Here is a 17816-nt window from a genome sequence, read left to right on the forward strand (position 1 = left end):
TCCATTGGGAAGGAGAAGGTCATCTGTGCTGAGGGCCCCGCGGCACACCTGGATTTGGGCGTCCCTCAGCTCCCATCTGCCCATTCTTGGCCTTGTGCTGTTACGGGCTTGGGGCCAGTGTCCTGAGCAAGCAGATGCCTGCCCCACTCCCGAGTGGGATCTGCACTTGAGGCCGACTTCTGGCTCTGGGGGGCTCCTTTCTTCCCTTTTTCCCTGTCCCACGAGACCTTCAATCTAGCAGAGGGATGATCTCTGCGGCCTGGGGGAAGGGACGGGGCACTGGCTGGGACTACAGTGTCCAGGCAGGATAGACCAGGCCACTGGCCACTTCTCCGTGGCCAGTCATGTCTGCGCCGTCTGAGGGGTCTTGTCTCGGCTGTGGGTCCTGGTTGGGGTCAATGGAGGCGGTGACCCAGGGGAGCCACACTGGGGTCTGGCGACGTCTGAGGGGTCAGCAGGTGATGGCGGCCTCCCAGTGACAGCAGAGACCCCGCTGGGCCTCCAGGCAGGCTTGTTGCATGCCCCGGGGCAGCACAAGTCCTGGCTCAGAGGCTGTTCCAGGAAGTTCTGTGGCTCCTGCCTGTGGCTGGGTGTAAGCAGGTGTGCAGGTCGCAAGAGCCTTGCTCTTAGACAGTGGACACTGTCCAGGGGGAGGAAGCGAGTGGCTGCCGGGTCCCTGGGCCAGACCTGCGCCTGGACCATCACAACCCACTTGTGCCTCCTGGTTGCTGCCCAGAGGGTACCAGACCCATCTTCACAGTTTCCAAGAGACGTGGGGCCGGGGGCGGGGGCCCAAGGACCCCTGCAGGGCTGTGGCCAGCAGAGCTGCCCCCTCCCGGTGGTCTCGGGCCAGCAAGGCCTATTCCAGCGAGGCGGTTGGCAGGGGAGGCGTGTCCACTCCATCCCTCTGGCAGTGTGGGCCTTCAGTCCCACACCCGGTCACATCCTGTGTGTGGGTGTGGAGGCTGTGCTGGCCCTGGGTGCAGGGGGCCGGACAACGCTGTGGAGCCCACAGGAGGCCCTCACCCCCTCCGTGACGCCCATGCTCCTGCTCCCGACCCAAACCCTTCCTCCAGGGGGCTTCCGGGGCTTGGCAGAGGCCAGTGGTCAGCTGCAGACCTCACCCCTCCAGCCCCTGGAGCAGGTGGCAGGGGGAGGGGGCCGCCGCGGGGGCAGGTGTGGGGTGTGGTGGGGCGGGCAGGGGGACCTGCAGGGCGTTTGGGGCCCTCACGTCACCTTGGAGAGGGAGACCTGACACGACCGTGTGGGGGGACTCTTGACACCTTTCCGTAGCACCGAAAGTGATTGAAGTGTCCACTGACCACCTCCCCAGCCGGGCCGAGCCCCTGAGTGGCCCTCGGAGCGCCCACCCACCCGCGCTCCTTGTCTCCCTGCTCCCACCCCCACGTGTAGGCGTCAGCTGTGAGCGGACGGTGGGGTGTGAGCGTTCTTTCCAGAGTGATTTCTCTTGCTGTCTTTCTGTGTGTGTCCGCCCTCCTGTCGGTCGTCGTGGGAGCAGTCAGAAGGTCAGTTTGAAAGACCGTGTCTTCTCCAGCCCCCGAGGCGTGGCTGCCAAGGGGAAGGGGTCCCCGCAGGCCCAGACCGTCCGGCGGTCACCCAGTGCCGACCAGAGTCTGGAGGACAGTCCGAGCAAGGTGCCCAAGAGCTGGAGCTTCGGGGACCGCAGCCGGGCACGGCAGGCCTTCCGGATTAAGGGTGCCGCGTCCCGACAGAACTCAGAAGGTGGGTCAGGCCACTGCCCTCCCGCGGTCCAGCTGCCCCTCGGGCACCATCGGGAGCCCTGTAGCCCCCTTGAGCAGCAGCTCCCCCTTTCCCCTTTCTTCTTTTTGAGGTGAAGTCGTGTAACATAAAACCAGCCACTTTTAAGCGAACAACTCAGTGCACTGAGCACATTCAGTGTTGAGCAGAGACCACCTCTCTCGTTCCAGAGCATTCCATGCCCCAAAGGAGACCCGTGCCTGTTAGCAATCCCTCCCAGCCCCCGGCCACTACCAGTCTGTGCTGGATATTTCACACACGTGGAATCACACACTGTGTGCGCCTGTTTCCAGATGCTTTCACACTGGGCCACCAATCAGGCTTCACGCCTGTTTATGGCGGGCTGATGTTCTGTTTTTCCTATGGCCGTAGCACACTGGGTCTGCCCTTCATCCACTTTTCAGCCATCACGGGGGCCTCTCCCTGCGGCCTCAGCGGGACAGAGGGCAGGTTTCCAGAGCACTGGGAGGCTTCCCTGACGCTGTCCCCAGCAAGCATGTGCTGTGGCCCACTCGGTCCCTGGACATGGCTCAGCCCCTCACGAGCCGTGTCTCCTTCCACCTAGAAGCCAGTCTCCCTGGTGAGGACATCGCAGAAGACAACAAAAGTTGCACCTGCGAGTTTGTGCCCGAAGACCTGACCCCGGGCCTCAAAGTCAGCATCCGGGCTGTGTGGTGAGGCACTCAGTGTCCAGGGCAAGGGGCCTCCCACAAAGTCCAGGAGGGGTGCTGTCTGCTGTCCCTGGGGTATGGGCCCTTTGGGGGCTGGTGACGGCTCCCGCGGCCCCTCCTGTCGTGGCTGTATCCCCTGCCCATCCCGGGTGTGGAGCACTGAGGCTCTGAGGGGGTGGCCAGGAGCCGCCCCCACAGGGGTCCCGGGTGGCCGAGGGTCTGTCTGCACCCCAGGCCCAGGAGTGGCCTGTGTATGTGGCAGGTGGGTGGCTTGGCCAGATCACTGTAACGTGTCCTCTGGTGGATGTTCTGGGAGATGCTGGGGGTGCCCAGGGCAGGGGCCAGCCCAGGGCTCACAGTTGTGCTCCCCCAGTGTGATGCGGTTCCTGGTGTCCAAGCGCAAGTTCAAAGAGAGCCTGCGGCCATACGACGTGATGGATGTGATTGAGCAGTACTCGGCTGGTCACCTGGACATGCTGTCCCGCATCAAAAACCTGCAGTCCAGGCAAGAGCCTCCCCCGCAGCCTGCCCAGCCCCGGGGCATGGAGGCGGGGTCCTTCTGGGCCAAAGCCAGTGTGGCCCCAGTGTGGTGGTGTCCCTCAGGGGCAGCACAGGGGTGGGGTTCAGCGTGGGGAGCCACACGCTGCCCCCCCCGAGAGGGGGGACGGTGGACAGGGCTGTGGGGACACGGTGGTCGGCCCTACCTGCTGCCGCCTCCGGGCTGTTCCTCTCTGGCCCCACACCGGCCCTACGTGGGCGTCCTGCTGTGTCCTCATGTGGCCTGTTTGTTGGAATATTTCTGTTGTCTCTCCCTTCCCGCCCCCCTGCCCCTGCTACAGTGGGCAAGTGTGTGTGCGTGTGCATTCACAGGCATGCACGTGCACACATGTGTCCTGTGGACGCACACGTGTGCACACGTGTATTGTGCGAGTGCACACACGTGTTCGGGTATCTGGTTGCACGCATGTGCATACACGTTATGCATGTGTGTGGTGTGTGCATGTGCCTCTGTGTGTGCTGTGCCATGTGTGCATGTATGTGTGAGCCGGCACACTTGTGTGCCTGTGTGTTGGGGATGGGATAGTTCTCAGGAGATGAGGTTGCAGGTTCGTGACCCCCATCAGGAAGCAGTGACACTACATGGGGACACAGAGGCTTGTCCGCGTCCCTGCCTCACGGGGGGCTCCCCACTCCCCCAGCAGGAAGTGGGGCTGGGACGCACGTCTGAGGCCCGATGATGGCTGGGCGCACACTGCTTTGCTTGTGTGCAGCCGTGTGTGTGTGAGGACAGGCTTGTTCACTCCAGGACTTAGCTGCACACCATGTACAGGCGTGTACACGTGTGCACACAGGACGTGTCCACTCCCGTGTGCATGCACATGCTGGCACATGCATGGGCACACACGCGCACAGTACATGCACGGACACACAGACGCATGGAATGCACACGGATGCACATGCGTGGACACATACACATGCACATGCGTGGACACACGTACACACACAGCTACACTCAGTTTCATGCCACATACAAGCATTCTCTACCTCCATAACACACACGTACCGCAAACACACACGTGCTCAGAGGTGCGTACCCTCTGCCACATCCAAAACAGTATGTGCATGCATGTGTGTTTGTGGGGCCTGTGAGGAGGCCACGGGGCTGTTGTTATGGGTCTTTCCTGAAGTGGGTCCCATGGTTCTGCCAGCCAACGCTCCCTCCCCTGCCCAGGGTCCCTCAGACTGGGGTGCTGCAGGCTGTCTGCCCCAGAAGCCTGGGCCCTGGCTGGGAGAAGGTCTGGACGGTCAGGGGACAATCCTAGGGGTCAGCCCAGTGCCTGAGTAGTGTAGTCCTCATTCTGGGGAAGTCAGTGTGCACCTGCCTTGGGGTGCTTCCCCAGTCCTGCAGTGGAACACCCGGGAGGGGTCCCTCTGGGCCCAAAGCTGCTCCTGTGGGGCGGGGAGCCGGGGGCGGTGACCCCTTCCTCCACACGGGCTAAGGCTAGGAAGCCAATTGCTCACTGTCCTCCCCAGAGCATCGGCTAGACCTACGCTGTGCATCTGAACAGATCTGTGTGAGTATGTGAACGAATATGTGCACACACAAGCAAATGTGTGCAAGGGTGCAAGCCCGTGTGTGTGCACGTGTGTGTGTGTGCTCACGCACAGATGTGCGTGTGAGAGAGCAGGTGCAGTGTCTTGGCTGCTGGGCCTGCTCCCACATCTCTCTCACGGAGGCTGATTTTGTTCACCAGGCTCTTCTGTCCTAAACTTTCCTTCTCCCTCCCTTTCTGTCTGGAAAAGCAACCCAAATGGGCCACCCCAAGGAGCCGGGGTGCTCTGCCCCTCGCCAGCAGAGCCGCACGGTTGTCCTTCGTGGCGGCTCCCGTGCACACACCTGCTCGCCCGGGCAGGCCTGGGCCCAGCCGTGAGGCGGCAGCTCCCCGGTCCCGCGCTCGCCTGCACACGGGACAGATCGGGCGCCGCCCCAGCCAGGCGGGCATGGCGGCCACTGCGCTCCATGTGCAGCATCCCTCAGCCAACTCCCCTTCCGTGCTCTTCACGATGCATTTGCTGGTGTCTCTTTTCTTGTTCACTCGCCAGGATAGATATGATTGTGGGCCCCCCACCCCCTTCAACTCCCCGGCACAAGAAGTACCCCACCAAAGGACCCACGGCCCCTCCGAGAGAGTCACCCCAGTATTCACCTAGGTCAGGATGCCAACCCTCTCCCGCCTTGTCTCTGTGGAATGGCCAGCCCCCTTCGCCCCAGGCCACATGACGGCAACACCTGCCCTGCATCTCCCCACAGAGCAGCAATGGGGGGAAGGCTGCGCCCCGTGGGCCCCGGGTGGGCGGTGTCGGGGTGGCCTTGAGCTGCTCCTCTTGGCAGGGTCTGGGGAAGCTTGCCATGGGGGGCTCCTTTCCGTAGACATCCCGAGTGACGTCTGCCCGGGGGGTGCTTCTTGGGCAGAAGCAGAGGGGTGCCACCTTGAGGATCAGATGTGTTCAGAGCCGCAGGGCTCCATGGCTGGCAGGGTCCTTCCCGCCCCAGCCCCTCCAGGGCTCTCCCCTGACGTCCTCACCTCAGTGGGGCTGACCTGGGCGGCTCCATGGATCTGAGCAGGTCCTGTTGCTACTCTTGCCTTTGAACTGTCGTGAAGAATAAATAGGAATGTCCCTGCCAGGCGCCCAGCAACGGGCGAGGCTCCCAGGGAATGCCCGAGAATTTTGGAGCTTTATTTCTGGCCATCAGAATTAGCACCACCGAAGCCGGTCCCGGTTGACCGACAGTTAGGCGGTGAGTTAGCAGAAGTAGCTTCCGGAGTGATGAATTCAAGCTTCAGGGCCTTTCTGCCTTCCTGGGGAGATTCAGATGACTTTTGTGACCTGTGCCCCTTGGCCAGGTCTGGTCAGCTGGGGGACAGCAGAGCCCCTGGGGCAGGGAGGAGGGCGAGGGCAGAGGGGCCCAAGAGCATCCCAGAAGCCAGCAGGGGTGCTGGCAACTGGGTCCAAGCTGGCTGGTGGAGGGACTGGTGTGTTTGACCCATCCTCCCCGTGTGCCGGGATTTCTGCACATGAGGCTGAGGGTCAACACACTGGACATCTCAACCCGGTGGCTCTTCCATGAGAAAGGAGTCCCTGGGGGAGAAGGCCTGACCCAGGGCAGCCTCAGTGTTTGCTGGTTCGTGTTCTCCAGCCTTGAGATTCAAGCCCACCCTTCTGGGCGCTGCTGCAGGGGCGGCAGTTGGGTCCTCAGAGTCATGAGCCGGGAAGGTCCTGCAGCCCTCAGGGCCCCCAGGCATCTGGACCGCCGTCGCCAGAGGACACACAGTCACACAGAAGGGGCCGGAAGGACAGTGTGGGCACATGGGGGGTTAAACCTGACTCCTCCGCCTGAGGCCTAGGGGAGGGATGGCCCAGGCGCCTTGGAGGGCCCTTTCCCAAGCCCCCACCCGCGGCAGCTCCAGGCTCCCGGGGGACCAGCCAGGCAGGTGGCCCGTCATGTGGCAGGGGTGAAGGCGCTGAGCACCTATGCCTGGACTGTGTGGACACTTGGGAACACCAGAGAACCCTTCTCCCTCTCCATTCTCCACTGGCGTCTGCTTGGAGCCCGAGGGCCCCCCCGCTGTCCTCTATTGCTCCTTGTCCTTGGTGCATGAGGCAAGCATGCAGCTCCATAGAGCATGAGGTGCACCATGGCTGACGCAAGTCCCAACCCCTCTTCTGCTTCATGCAACAGAAAGAAAAAGCCACCCCGGAGCCCCACTCCCCACCAGAGGCAAACAGGGCGGCCTGTGGGTGAGGAAGGACGCCGAGACCTGGCCCCGGCCGGCTCACAGGGCGCCTGCCAGGATGTGGGAGCCGTGCCCTCCTGCACTCTGAAACTTGAGGAGGGCCTTGTGCTTGAGGCTCCTGGCCAGAGACAGGCGGGGGCTACCTGGCCTCAGCTGGGGGGGGGGGGGAGTGGCTGACCCAGCGGCTTGTGGACAGCCAGGGTCTTTGTTTCTGAGCTCCCACGAAACGTGCGGGTCTCTGGAGCGGCGCATTAGGAGGCCACACCGCCGCGGTGGCCCTTCCTGCTGTGCAGGACCGAGCTGCGGTCCCCCTCCCACATAGAAACCTCCTTTGCCTCTTATCCACGGCCTCTTTGAGACGAGCTCAGCAGCGTTCCGCACCCCGCACCTGCGTTCACACAGCACACATGTGCACACGTGCTTACACGCACACGCACAGCAAACACATAGCTCACACGCACAGCAGGCACACACAGCTCACGCGCACACGCGCAGCAAGCACACAGCTCACGCGCACACGCACAGCAGGCACACACAGCTCACACGTGCACACACGCAGCAGGCACACACAGCTCACGTGCTCACGTGCAGCAGGCACACAGCTCACGTGCACACGCGCAGCAGGCACACAGCTCACGTGCACACGCGCAGCAAGCACACACAGCTCACACGTGCCCACGCGCAGCAGGCACACACAGCTCACGTGCACACGTGCAGCAAGCACACACAGACTCCCCCTGGTTGGCAGTGGCTCTGTCTGCCCCCTCCGTGGTGCGTTGGCGGTTTCCTGTGTTGGTCCGTGCCCCTCCCCCATCCGGTGTGCATGGAGGTGTGGCTCTGGTCATCTGCTTCTGTTCCTGCCACACACGTGGCACTCTGCCCTCCCCAGACCCCCGTTGGGCTGAGGACCACGTGGCACATTGTGTAGGAGTAAAGCTCAGAGGTGGGGGCAGGGCACGGGGGAGGGGAGCTGAGGGGCGCGTGGTCCCAATCCCTCCACTTTACTCCTTGCTAATGTGCCAGCCTGCTGGAACGGAACAGGAGCCCCTCAGGTTCAGAGAGCAGGGCGAGACCAGGTGCCCCACGTCCACCTGTCCTGGCACCCTGCTGCCCCCCCAGTCGGCTCTGGGCTCAGCCTGGAGCCTGGATCTGGGGGGCCGTGGCCTGGCCCAGGAGGAGAGGGCCACGGGCCCCGCCGCGCCCACCCGAGCTCATTCTGGGGGGTGGGGTCTCTTCCCGGCAGAGTGGACCAGATCGTGGGGCGGGGCCCAGCGATCACCGACAAGGACCGCACCAAGGGCCCGGCTGAGGCAGAGCTGCCCGAGGACCCCAGCATGATGGGCCGGCTGGGGAAGGTGGAGAAGCAGGTAGGAGGGGCCGAGACGGACCCTGCAGGCAGGTCCTGGAGCTCCAGGGTGGGCCACAGCCCTCTCCTGGGAGCCGGCCCTCAGGGGCCATGCACAAGTCCCTGCACTCGGGGTCTGCTTCTGGGAGGCAAGGAAAGGAGCTGTGGGGTTTACCCGAAGGGGCCACACACTCTGATGGGTGGGGTCAGAGGCTGAGCTCCTGCTGCGTTTGCTTCCCACTGCTTCCATACCTCTGGGGGGGGGGCAACCTGGAGTCCTTGCTCCTCTGGGGAACAGCCCAGGGTCCCCCCACCTACCGGGAGCAGCCCGGGCCCCCCCGACGAGCAGCCCGGGGTCCCCACCTCTGGAGAGCGCCAGGCCTGGTCCAGCAGCTCCCCTTGCAGGTCTTGTCCATGGAGAAGAAGCTGGATTTCCTGGTGAACATCTATATGCAGCGCATGGGCATCCCCCCGACGGAGACGGAGGCCTACTTTGGGGCCAAGGAGCCAGAACCAGCGCCGCCATACCACAGCCCCGAGGACAGCCGGGAGCATGGAGACAGGAACGGCTGCATCATCAAGCTCATCCGCTCTGCCAGTTCCGGGGGCCAGAAGAACTTCTCGGCGCCTCCGGCCGGGCCCCCAGCCCAGTGCCCACCCTCCACCTCATGGCAACAGCAATGCCACGCACGCCAGGGCCACGGCACCTCCCCCGTGGGGGACCACGGCTCGCTGGTGAGGATCCCGCCCCCGCCCGCCCACGAGCGGTCGCTGTCGGCCTACAGCGGGGGCAATAGGGCCAGCACGGAGTTCCCGAGGCACGAGGGCGCCCTGCGGGACAGTGACACGTCCATCTCCATCCCGTCTGTGGACCACGAGGAGCTGGAGCGTTCCTTCAGCGGCTTCAGCATCTCCCAGTCCAAGGAGAACCTGGACGCGCTCAACAGCTGCTACGCGGCCGTGGCACCCTGCGCCAAAGTCAGACCCTACATCGCGGAGGGCGAGTCGGACACGGACTCGGACCTCTGCACCCCGTGCGGGCCCCCGCCGCGCTCTGCCACTGGGGAGGGCCCTTTTGGCGACGTGGGCTGGGCCGGGCCCCGGAAATGAGGCTGCCCGCCGGCCTCTCCCTGACTCTTGGCCTCTTCCAGGTTTGCAGATGGGACTCTCCGGGACCCTGTCCTTAGAGCGACACAGGTGGGGGGGCTTGTGCGAGGCGACGGGCTGGCGGGGGGCTCCTTGGTCTCACGCACTGCAGGCTGACAAAAGATCTTTTTTAACAAGGGGCAGCCAGGCCGGCTGTGCCCACTGAGACCGTTGGCCCGGTGTGAGCGGGGGTGATGGCTGAGGACAGACCCCTGCCGGTAGGGGGGAGGCGTGGGGTCAAGGAGCAGGGCCCGGGTGAGGGTGGCACCTAGGGGCAGGATGGGTGGCCTTGAGGCCTGGTGGGGAGGGAGTCTGGGCCTGTGGCTACGGCAGCAGGAGGTACGCTGGCCCCTGGGGCGTGGCTTGCCCAGGGCGTGTCCCTCCGTCCCTGCCCCCGCTAGTCCACACAGGGCAGGCAGGCACGATGGGTGACCTTCCAGAGAGCTGCTGGTCAGCGCCATCTTCCCCCAACCCCAGGTTCTGAGCCAGTCCCAAGTCCAGGATGCTGGCCTGGAGAGAAGACGGTGGGGCCTCAGGACCTACCAGCATTGGCTCCTGGGGGGAGGGGCTGCTTCACAGTCTTCTGGAGGAGGGTCCTTGGAGGCTCCCCCAGCCACAGGAGATCTGGGGATGGGCACCCCCGTGTTCTAGCTGTTCTGCTCAGGCTTGGCACCAGCCACCAGGCCACGGCCAGCACTGAAATGGAGACCCGTGTGCAGGGAGCGTGCTGGGTGGCTGGGGGCATCCCCTGGGCTGGGATCCCGTTTCCGGGTCCCAGAGCCAGGTGGGTTGTGGTGACCAGGTTCGCATGTTGTCTTTCACTGGGGGCCCTGCCTACTGGTCCCTCATTGGTGCCTCGGCAGGACCCAGGGCTAGATGATGATGCTCTAACTCCTGGGAAAAGCCTTCAAAGCCCCTCAAGGGTTGGTGAGGTTCCCTCCCTCTGCGGAGCTGACACAGCTCTATCCTGTAGGAAGGAAACCTCTGTGTCCCCACTAAGGCTGACCGTCCGCCGCCCTGCTCTCCACTGACCAGTCCCTTGGCTGTGACTTCTTAGGAGTCAAGGATGCCCATCTCCACCCTGGGCCTCAGGGAGCAGGGCCCCCATCTCTCCTGTGGTATAGGCACCTCAACCCCAGGGACAGCAGCTTTGGGATCTGTCTTCTGGGCCCTCAGCAGTCGGTGTGTGGGGGCATCTGGCATTGGGAACCGTAAGTCTGGGTGCCTGATGCTGTCTCTGAGGCAGTGACCTCTGGTGCACTAGAGCTGGGTGCAGCGAGGCCCGTTACGGAATGACTTCCCCAGAAAACTAGCTCCTGGGACAGCCCTGTTGTGACTTGGGCCAGAAGTGGTCAGTGGGAGAATCGGTCCTGTCCTCTGGGAAGGGCGTGGAGGGCTGTATCTGAGGGTCCTGGGCTCCGGGCTTGGGGTCCTGGTGCTTAGAGGGCCTTGGGGAGTGATGCCTGCCCCCTCCCCTTGCCAGGACACCCCGGGTCCTGCCGTGGGCACCTCCTTGCATGATGGGCAGCCAGAGGCTGGGCCGGCCTGTGCTTGCCCGGAGTGGGAGGCTGCAGGCTCAGAGTTGGGAACCGCTGCTCATGTCAGGGCCCCAGCACGAGGATGTCCCCCTTCCTAGCCTCCAGGAAGGGCAGGTGTGGAAGTAAGTGGCCCCGTGGCCTGGAAGGGAGGGCACACTGGCTTTTCCTCACACTGATGAACCTCGTTCCTAAGGGCAGTGTTTCTCTGGCCTTGGGCCTCACAGTGATGAGAAAAGTCCCTGCCTGTGCAGATAACGTGGGTCCCTAGTGTGGCCTGTGTGTCGTGGACCTCCCATCACTGCCTCCCTCTGGGCTCAGCCCCCTTCACCCTCCCACCATGGGGGACTCTGGCTGCAGGCCCCCGGGCAGGGCATGAGTCACGGGGTAGCATGGCCACATCCGTCCCCAGCTCTGGCCAGCCTTGCTCGAGGCCCTGGAAGAGTTAGAGCCGTGGTGCCAGCAACAGGGACCCCTCCCCTGTCGGGGGCTTCAGGCCCTGGGAAGAGGGGCCCTTTGTCCCCACAGAAAGACTGCTGTCCCACACACTCCCTGTGCCGTGCGCCCCTGGAGGCTGAGGAGCTGGCCTCGGATGGGCAGGAGGGGTCTCCCAGGCTGCAGCCGGGGGGACAGGCTAGCCCGCCGGCAGGTCCTGCATCCACGAGAGGGTGTGAGGTCTCCTGCGTGGAGTCTCTGACCCCTTGGAAGGGAGGCTGGTCTAGGGCCACAGTTTGGGGGGATGGAGTTGTAGAGACACCTTCTTGGGATGCGCAGACCCAGGCCTGAGCAGTGTGCGTCCCTGCCCTGGGGCCCCGCTTTCGGAGAAGAACAGCAGGAGGACGCTTCCACGGAACGTGTGTGGGGCGTGTGTGTGTTGCGAGTGTGGCTCGGGGCAGTTGTCACCCCTTGGCAGGCGCAGCAAAGATTTCCTAAGACCAGGGTTGGGCTGGGGTCTGCCCCCCCCACAAGCCCACACTCCTGTGCTCACATTCAGCTCACACGTGTGCGCGCGCACACACTTGCCCTCATGTGTGCACACACACTGCGTTCCTGATGTCGGTGGCCCTTCGTCTGATCTCTGTCTGGGTCTACCCACTTTAAGCCCCAAGGAATGAGCAACTTTGAGTGACAGGTGGCCCTTGGCTGGGGTTCTGCTGGCCCAGCAGCTGTCCAGAGCCTCTGGTCAGCTGGATGCCATGACATGGCTTGGACCAGGGAGGTCCGGGTGTCCAGTTGTGACCCTGGGGCCCTGGCCAGCTCCCTCTGCCCTTCTTGGCCATGTGGGTGTTGTCCCCTCCCTCCCTGGCATGTTGTGGCCCCCTTGTCCACGTAAACTCATGAGCCGTGGCCTCACTAGGTTCCCTGGAGGACAGAGGGGCCCTGGCCACGTGGCAGAAGCTCCCCCTGGCCTGCCCACCCTTCCCCTCCCTATGGGAGGCCAGTTGTCCCCTCCTCTGTGAGCACTGGCCTCAAGCCCCTGTTTGGAGGCTCCGGGACCCCACGCTGCAGGGGCTGCTCTGTAGAAGCCTAGCAGGAGGCGTCGGGACGCGCCTCGTGGCCAGCCCTAGTTCCCCAGCCCAGAGCGCACGTGCCAGCCAGGCAGGGTCGGTGTCTTTAACATGGTGGTTTAGTTTAACCAACCTTTTCCCCTCGTACTAGGCTGGAGTCCCCTGGTGGTCACGGATTCAACACATTAACACAGGAGAGAAGGGGGCGGCATCCTCTCTTCTGCCGGCCCCCACATTTGGGGGGTACTCCGTACAGCAGGTGCCCCCCACCTATGCTGTTTCTGGATGGAATCGGCCCTGAGACGTTTCTAGATGCTTCTTGAAGCCCAGAGGTGTGGACGGCCCCTGGGAGGCCTCTGTAGAAATGCTGATGTTTGTATCTATTTCATATTCCCTGAATTGTAAATAATGTACAGAGCGGAGGGTGCTCGTCCCTGATGTCACGCTGCAAGACCAGAGTGACAACACAGCGTCCCACCCTCTGATGTCACGAGCCCTTGAAATAAACATGGTGTGCAGAGGGACGGTCTGACAGCCCATGGAGGGTTTGGGGGCAACCCAGCAGGGTGGCTGAGTCCCGAGCAGCCAGTGGGGCTCCGTGCCCCTGGTGCCCCCCCAGTGCTCACTGGCTCAGAATCAGACGTGCCCTTCCCTGACCGATGCCGTCCTGAGTGGTCCTCAGCTGCCTTCTGTGACCCCGGAGTGGATCTTCAGGCCACCTGCTTGGATGGACCGATCCTGGGTGAGGGGCAGGAGGGCTGGGTGGGGCCCAGAAGTAATGGGCTGCCTGCTTCTAGCACCCAGGGGAGGCTGTGTGCCGTCCCAGGCTCCGCTGGGCCCCTGCCAAGCACTAAGTAGGAGGGACAACCAGGGAGAGCTTCCTGAAGGAGGCGGTGTGGTTGGGACCGGGGGCTTGCTCCTCTCTTCTATCCAAGAGACCCGGGAAAGCCAGCTGCCCAGGCCAGGACACTGGGTAGCCCCTGGAGCGTGTGCGAGTGGGGGCCATGGTTCTCTGGATATGCCATCTTGTGGGGGGTCGGGGCTGACAGCAGACCCCAGGAGGAGATGTTGGAGGGAGAGCGGCTTTAGCAAACAGGGTAGAGAGAGCGAGGAAGACATGCTCCCTGGCAGGTGAGACCCTCCGTCAACCGCTCAGAGGTATCCGGGGTGTTGGAGGAGCTGGGTGGGCTTTTGGACAGATGTGTGCGTGTCCCTGGCTGGCAGAGGACGCCAGGGAGACCCTGGGGATCACCCAGGTCGGGTGCAGGGGGAGGGGGCCCTGAGGGGGGTGGCCTCAACCCCGGGCCCCCCACACCACACGCCCAACTCTGGCCGGGTTTCATAATGTCTTGCCTTAATGCACGTTGACGGAAATTCACCGAGGTCGCCCCAGGCCCCCGGCGTCTCCCGGCCCTGCACCGGACCCTGCCTCCTCCTGGTCCGCGGGACCAGCGCCATGGACGGATGCAGAGCAGGCAGCGGACCTGGAACTGGCCTTGCGCCCGCCGGGGCTCTAGGCGGGGCTCCAGGCGGCGCGTCCGCCGGGACCCTTCTCACCCCGTCCTGCGCCCACCCTTGCCGTTCGCCGCCCCGCGGACCCCGTCTGCGCTGTTGCCTTGGTCGTCTGCACTTTGTTCATGCTCCAAAGAATTCTTCATGATGCCTTCCGTACTGACGTACACTTCCAACCACGTGTATGCGTCCTGCACCATAGCCGCCGGGCCTTTCTGTTTTCGTGAATGTGTTACCACCGCACACTTGACCCTCGACTCGCGCATTGTCCGTTTTCTAGGGATAGACGCCCAGGGAATGAACTCTAGTTTTGTACGGACCAGCCGAGATGATAACTTGTTCAACTCACTGTCCGGTTCACACTTGTCCCCAAGAACAGGGCCCAGCCCGGGTTTGCCCAGCGACTTCAGGGGTGGAATCTGGCAGCAGGGACGCATGTGAAAAGTTCCGGAAATTTCTACTGCCACGGGGACCTGTTTGGAAGCCCAGTGGACCTGTGCACTTAGTAAAACACAGTGATTCAACCTGCACGATGTGTGGCCTCTTTCGTCTTGCACGCCGTCCCCGGGGCCTGGGGCCCTGTCTCGGGGAGTGCGCGCCCGGGCCAGGGACGTGTACTGTCCAGGGTCAAGGCCTGGGGCTCTGTCAGTGTCCTTTGCTGCCAGAATGAAGGACCACACACCGGTGGCTCCAACAGTAGAAACTCATGCTCGCTCACCCCGGGCTCTGGCCTGAGTCTGCTGGGGCTCCTGCCGGGGCGCTTCCCTCTGCCCTCAGGAGTACCCGGCATCCGGGGAAGAGAGCCACTGGCCAGGCTGGCGAGCCCTCTGGTCCGGTGCTCGGGCCCAGTTCCTGGGCGTCAGCTCCGCGCACGTAGGTCCTGTGCAGACGCAGACCGTGCTGCTGGCGCTCGGCTTGGGGCCCTGCTGTCCTTGGCGCTGTCCGCCCACCACACCTCATCCCCCCACCCCAGCCGCTGCACAGGCCCAGCCGGCTGAGGTGCTGGAGGTTGGGGTGGACACGGCCGTCCTATCTCCCGCCCTGTAGTGGCCTGGGTGAGGGCCCAGCTGCAGTCAGGTCAGAGATGCTGTGAATGTTTCCAGCCATGCTGCCCCCTGCCTTCTGGAATTTTCTACCCTGCTGGACCATCCCTGGGGGTCAGCTGAGCAGCAAGAGCAGTAAGCAGGGGCCTGAGACGCCGCACCCTGTCCTGGGTGGGTGCCCAGACTTGCTGACCTCGGTGGGGCTCAAGGCTCGCGGTCCCCTTGGCCCTCTGGCAGGCCTGGCCACCAACTAGAGGCTTTCGTGCTGCAACACTTCCAGAAAGTTCTGGGCTGGGCTGCCTGGGTTTTGGGGAGAACTGCCCCAGGCTCGAGGTACAGCCGGGCTCCTATCTGCAGGCCTGGGGTTGGCTGCTGAGGTCATCTCTATGCCCCTCAGCACTGACCCAGCTCCTGCCGTGTCCCTTGCCCGGCTGTGTTGGTGCCAAGAGGCCATGGGCCCCGGAGCCGTCCCAGGAAGCCCGAAGCCTGCACTGCATGGCCCCGGGGCGCCTGGACCAGCACAATCCACCCTGCCCAGATTTCTCTGCAGCTCTGGGGGTGCTGGTGAGTAACCCCGGCCCAGGGGTGCTCAAGGGGGGCCTGGCACTGCCCCTCTGCACTATGTGGACGAGGCTGTACAGAGAGGCAGTAACCCACCTCTATCCCCCTCCATGGCCACAAGAGAAGGTCATCATCTGCTTGCATTCCGTGGTCCTGGAGTGGTTGCCTTATTTCTCCGTGCCGAGAAATTTGTCTCCGGTTCTCTAGAATTGTCACCTAGGATTAGGTTTAGTCTTGGCTGTGATTAACAGAGAAGCCCTAAATAACCATGGGTTCAACAGAATAGACTCATATTTGTCTCTGATGGCCTACACGTCCAGAGGGAAGCTATCTGGACTAGTGTGGCAGATGGACCTATGGGGTTAGGGACCCAGGACCCTCCTGATTTGTTTCTCTGTTCTACAAGACTTTCTCCTCAGGGTCATCTCATGGATGAAAGTGGCTGCTAGAGTCCAGCCATTACATCTTCATTCCAGCTAGCAAAATGGGGTGGGGGGTGTGGGAAGGGCACCCTGTCCCTTTAGAGACCAGTCTCTGAAGTCACACTCACATATACACACATACATACGCGCGCGTGCGCGCACACGCGAGGCTTCTTTCTCCTTCCGTCGGCTAAAACCCAGTCATGATCTGTATGGAAGATGAGAAAATGTAGTCTTCATGACACGTTCCCAGCTACACCAGGGTTCTGTGAGGCGCCGTCCAGCAGCCTGTGCCCAGCAACTTCCCCAGGCCCAGCTGGACACGGCTGCCGAACTACAGGATGAGCAGCATGGGGAAGCGCGGGGCAGAGTGTGACCCCATGGTCCCCACCGCTTCCTTCCCACGCGGCCACACGCCCTGTGTATTAGGCCACACACACACCCCCATGAGGTGGCATTACCATCACCACGTTGCTCAGGGGAGGAAACCACAGTGGGAGAGCTTGGGGCGCCCTGGCTAGAGGTAAGTAGGGGACAGTATGTGGCCCCAGAGCCCACCTGGGAAAGTGGCCAGAGTTGCAGTGGAACCCGCCCCTGGCTGAGCTGCCCTCTGGGGTCCCTGCAGTGGGTGCCCTGGTTTCTGAGAAGGTCTGCGTGCTCCTTGCCACTGTCCAGGTAGGCAAGGTGCAGAGTTGCATCCTGCTGTCTCCTGGGCCCATGGGCCACCATGGCCTGGCCTGGGGACTACCCCCACCCCGTGGGGGAGGGGGGAAAGGCTGCAGGTGGATGGGCCGGATCTGGGCAGCCTGGGAGGCGAGCGGAAGGGATGAGGGCAGTGGGCTTCCCGACTGGCTTCCGGGGCTGTGGGGTGCACACAGGGAGGGGGATGCTTGTGGGACAGAGGGTGGGGGCAGGGGTGGAGGGCCGCTGCAGACTCCTGGGGGGCAGAGCAGTCCCTCCTGGGGTGCTGACTGAGGGGTGCCAGTGGTCAGCTGCTCACACGCAGCTGGCCCCGTTCTGCCCCCGTGCTCTCCCTGACTCCTGCCCTGGACAAGATCATGGGGATGGAACACGGTTTTGGGGTGACGCCAGCATTCCCAAGTGGCTGGTGAGGTTTCGAGGATGTTTTTGCCCCACAAACGCGCTGTCCCTGCTTCTGTTGACCTCACTCTCCACTGGGGTTCCCACCACGTGGGGGCACATTGCAGGCGTCTCTGAGTGTCCGAAGGTGTCGTGGGGGCACCTGAGGGTGTGTACGATGCCTGGAACACGGTCAGCGGGGCTGTGGTCTGCAGAGGGACAGGGCACTGTGCAGATGGACACAGTGGGTAGGCGTGGGCGCGAGGGAAGCTCGACTCCCCTGTGTGCCAGGCCACAGCCCCCTGGACAGAGCCCCCTGGATACAGCCCCCTGGACACGGCCCCCAGACTCAGCCCCCTGCTCACAACTTCCAGGATGTGGCCCCCTGGACACAGCCCCCTGCCCGCAGCCCCCTGGACAGAGCCCCCTGGACACGGCCCCCTGGACGCAACCCTCTGGACACGGCCCCCCGCCTCGGCCCCCTGCCCACAGCCCCCAGGATGCGGCCCCCTGGACACAGCCCTCTGGACGCAACCCTCTGGACACGGCCCCCTGCCTCGGCCCCCTGCCCACACCACAGCCCCCAGGATGCAGTCCCCTGGACACGGCCCCCTGGACGCCACCTCTTGCCCTTCCTGGGCCCGGAGCGGCTGCGTCCAGAACGCCACTAGGTGGCAGCGCTCACTGGACAGAAGGCCGCCCGCGGAGCCAGACCCAGGCTGAGGTGGCTCACGCGGCCCCTCCAGCTTCCCGCCTGGGATTCTTCACCCTGGGTGAGTGAGGTTGGAGGTCAGACACAATCCCCAAATAAGGTCTGCTCTGAGCTCCTGCCAGGAGAGCTCCCCGTCCAGAGAGTCTGCAGGCCCCGTCCTCCTGGCCGAGGGGTTATTGCCACTTCTCCTGCCCCTGTGCGCCT

The 17816-nt window shown here is 63.6% G+C and overlaps 1 protein-coding gene across 19 annotated transcripts in view; it reads left to right on the plus strand.

The window, feature by feature from the left end:
• KCNQ2 (potassium voltage-gated channel subfamily Q member 2) overlaps positions 1–14322 on the plus strand; it is a 53066-nt gene extending 38744 nt beyond the window's left edge. For 4 of the 19 annotated variants that reach the window (XM_073888278.1, XM_073888280.1, XM_073888283.1 and 1 more), the window contains 6 exons: positions 1520–1743; positions 2345–2453; positions 2824–2955; positions 5055–5162; positions 7992–8115; positions 8499–14322. In XM_073888278.1, coding sequence (XP_073744379.1) covers positions 1520–1743; positions 2345–2453; positions 2824–2955; positions 5055–5162; positions 7992–8115; positions 8499–9203 — 1402 coding nt within the window. In that variant the 3' untranslated portion in view covers positions 9204–14322. The remainder of the gene's footprint in view (positions 1–1519; positions 1744–2344; positions 2454–2823; positions 2956–5054; positions 5163–7991; positions 8116–8498) is intronic. The other 15 variants (XM_073888276.1, XM_073888279.1, XM_073888282.1 and 12 more) reach the window with 8 other exon arrangements.
• The last annotated feature ends 3494 nt before the right edge of the window (positions 14323–17816 follow it).

This window comes from Callorhinus ursinus, unplaced genomic scaffold (assembly GCF_003265705.2).
Source record: "Callorhinus ursinus isolate GAN/ISIS: 27379988/994484 unplaced genomic scaffold, GSC_fseal_2.0 scaffold89, whole genome shotgun sequence".
Classification (NCBI taxonomy): domain Eukaryota; kingdom Metazoa; phylum Chordata; class Mammalia; order Carnivora; family Otariidae; genus Callorhinus; species Callorhinus ursinus.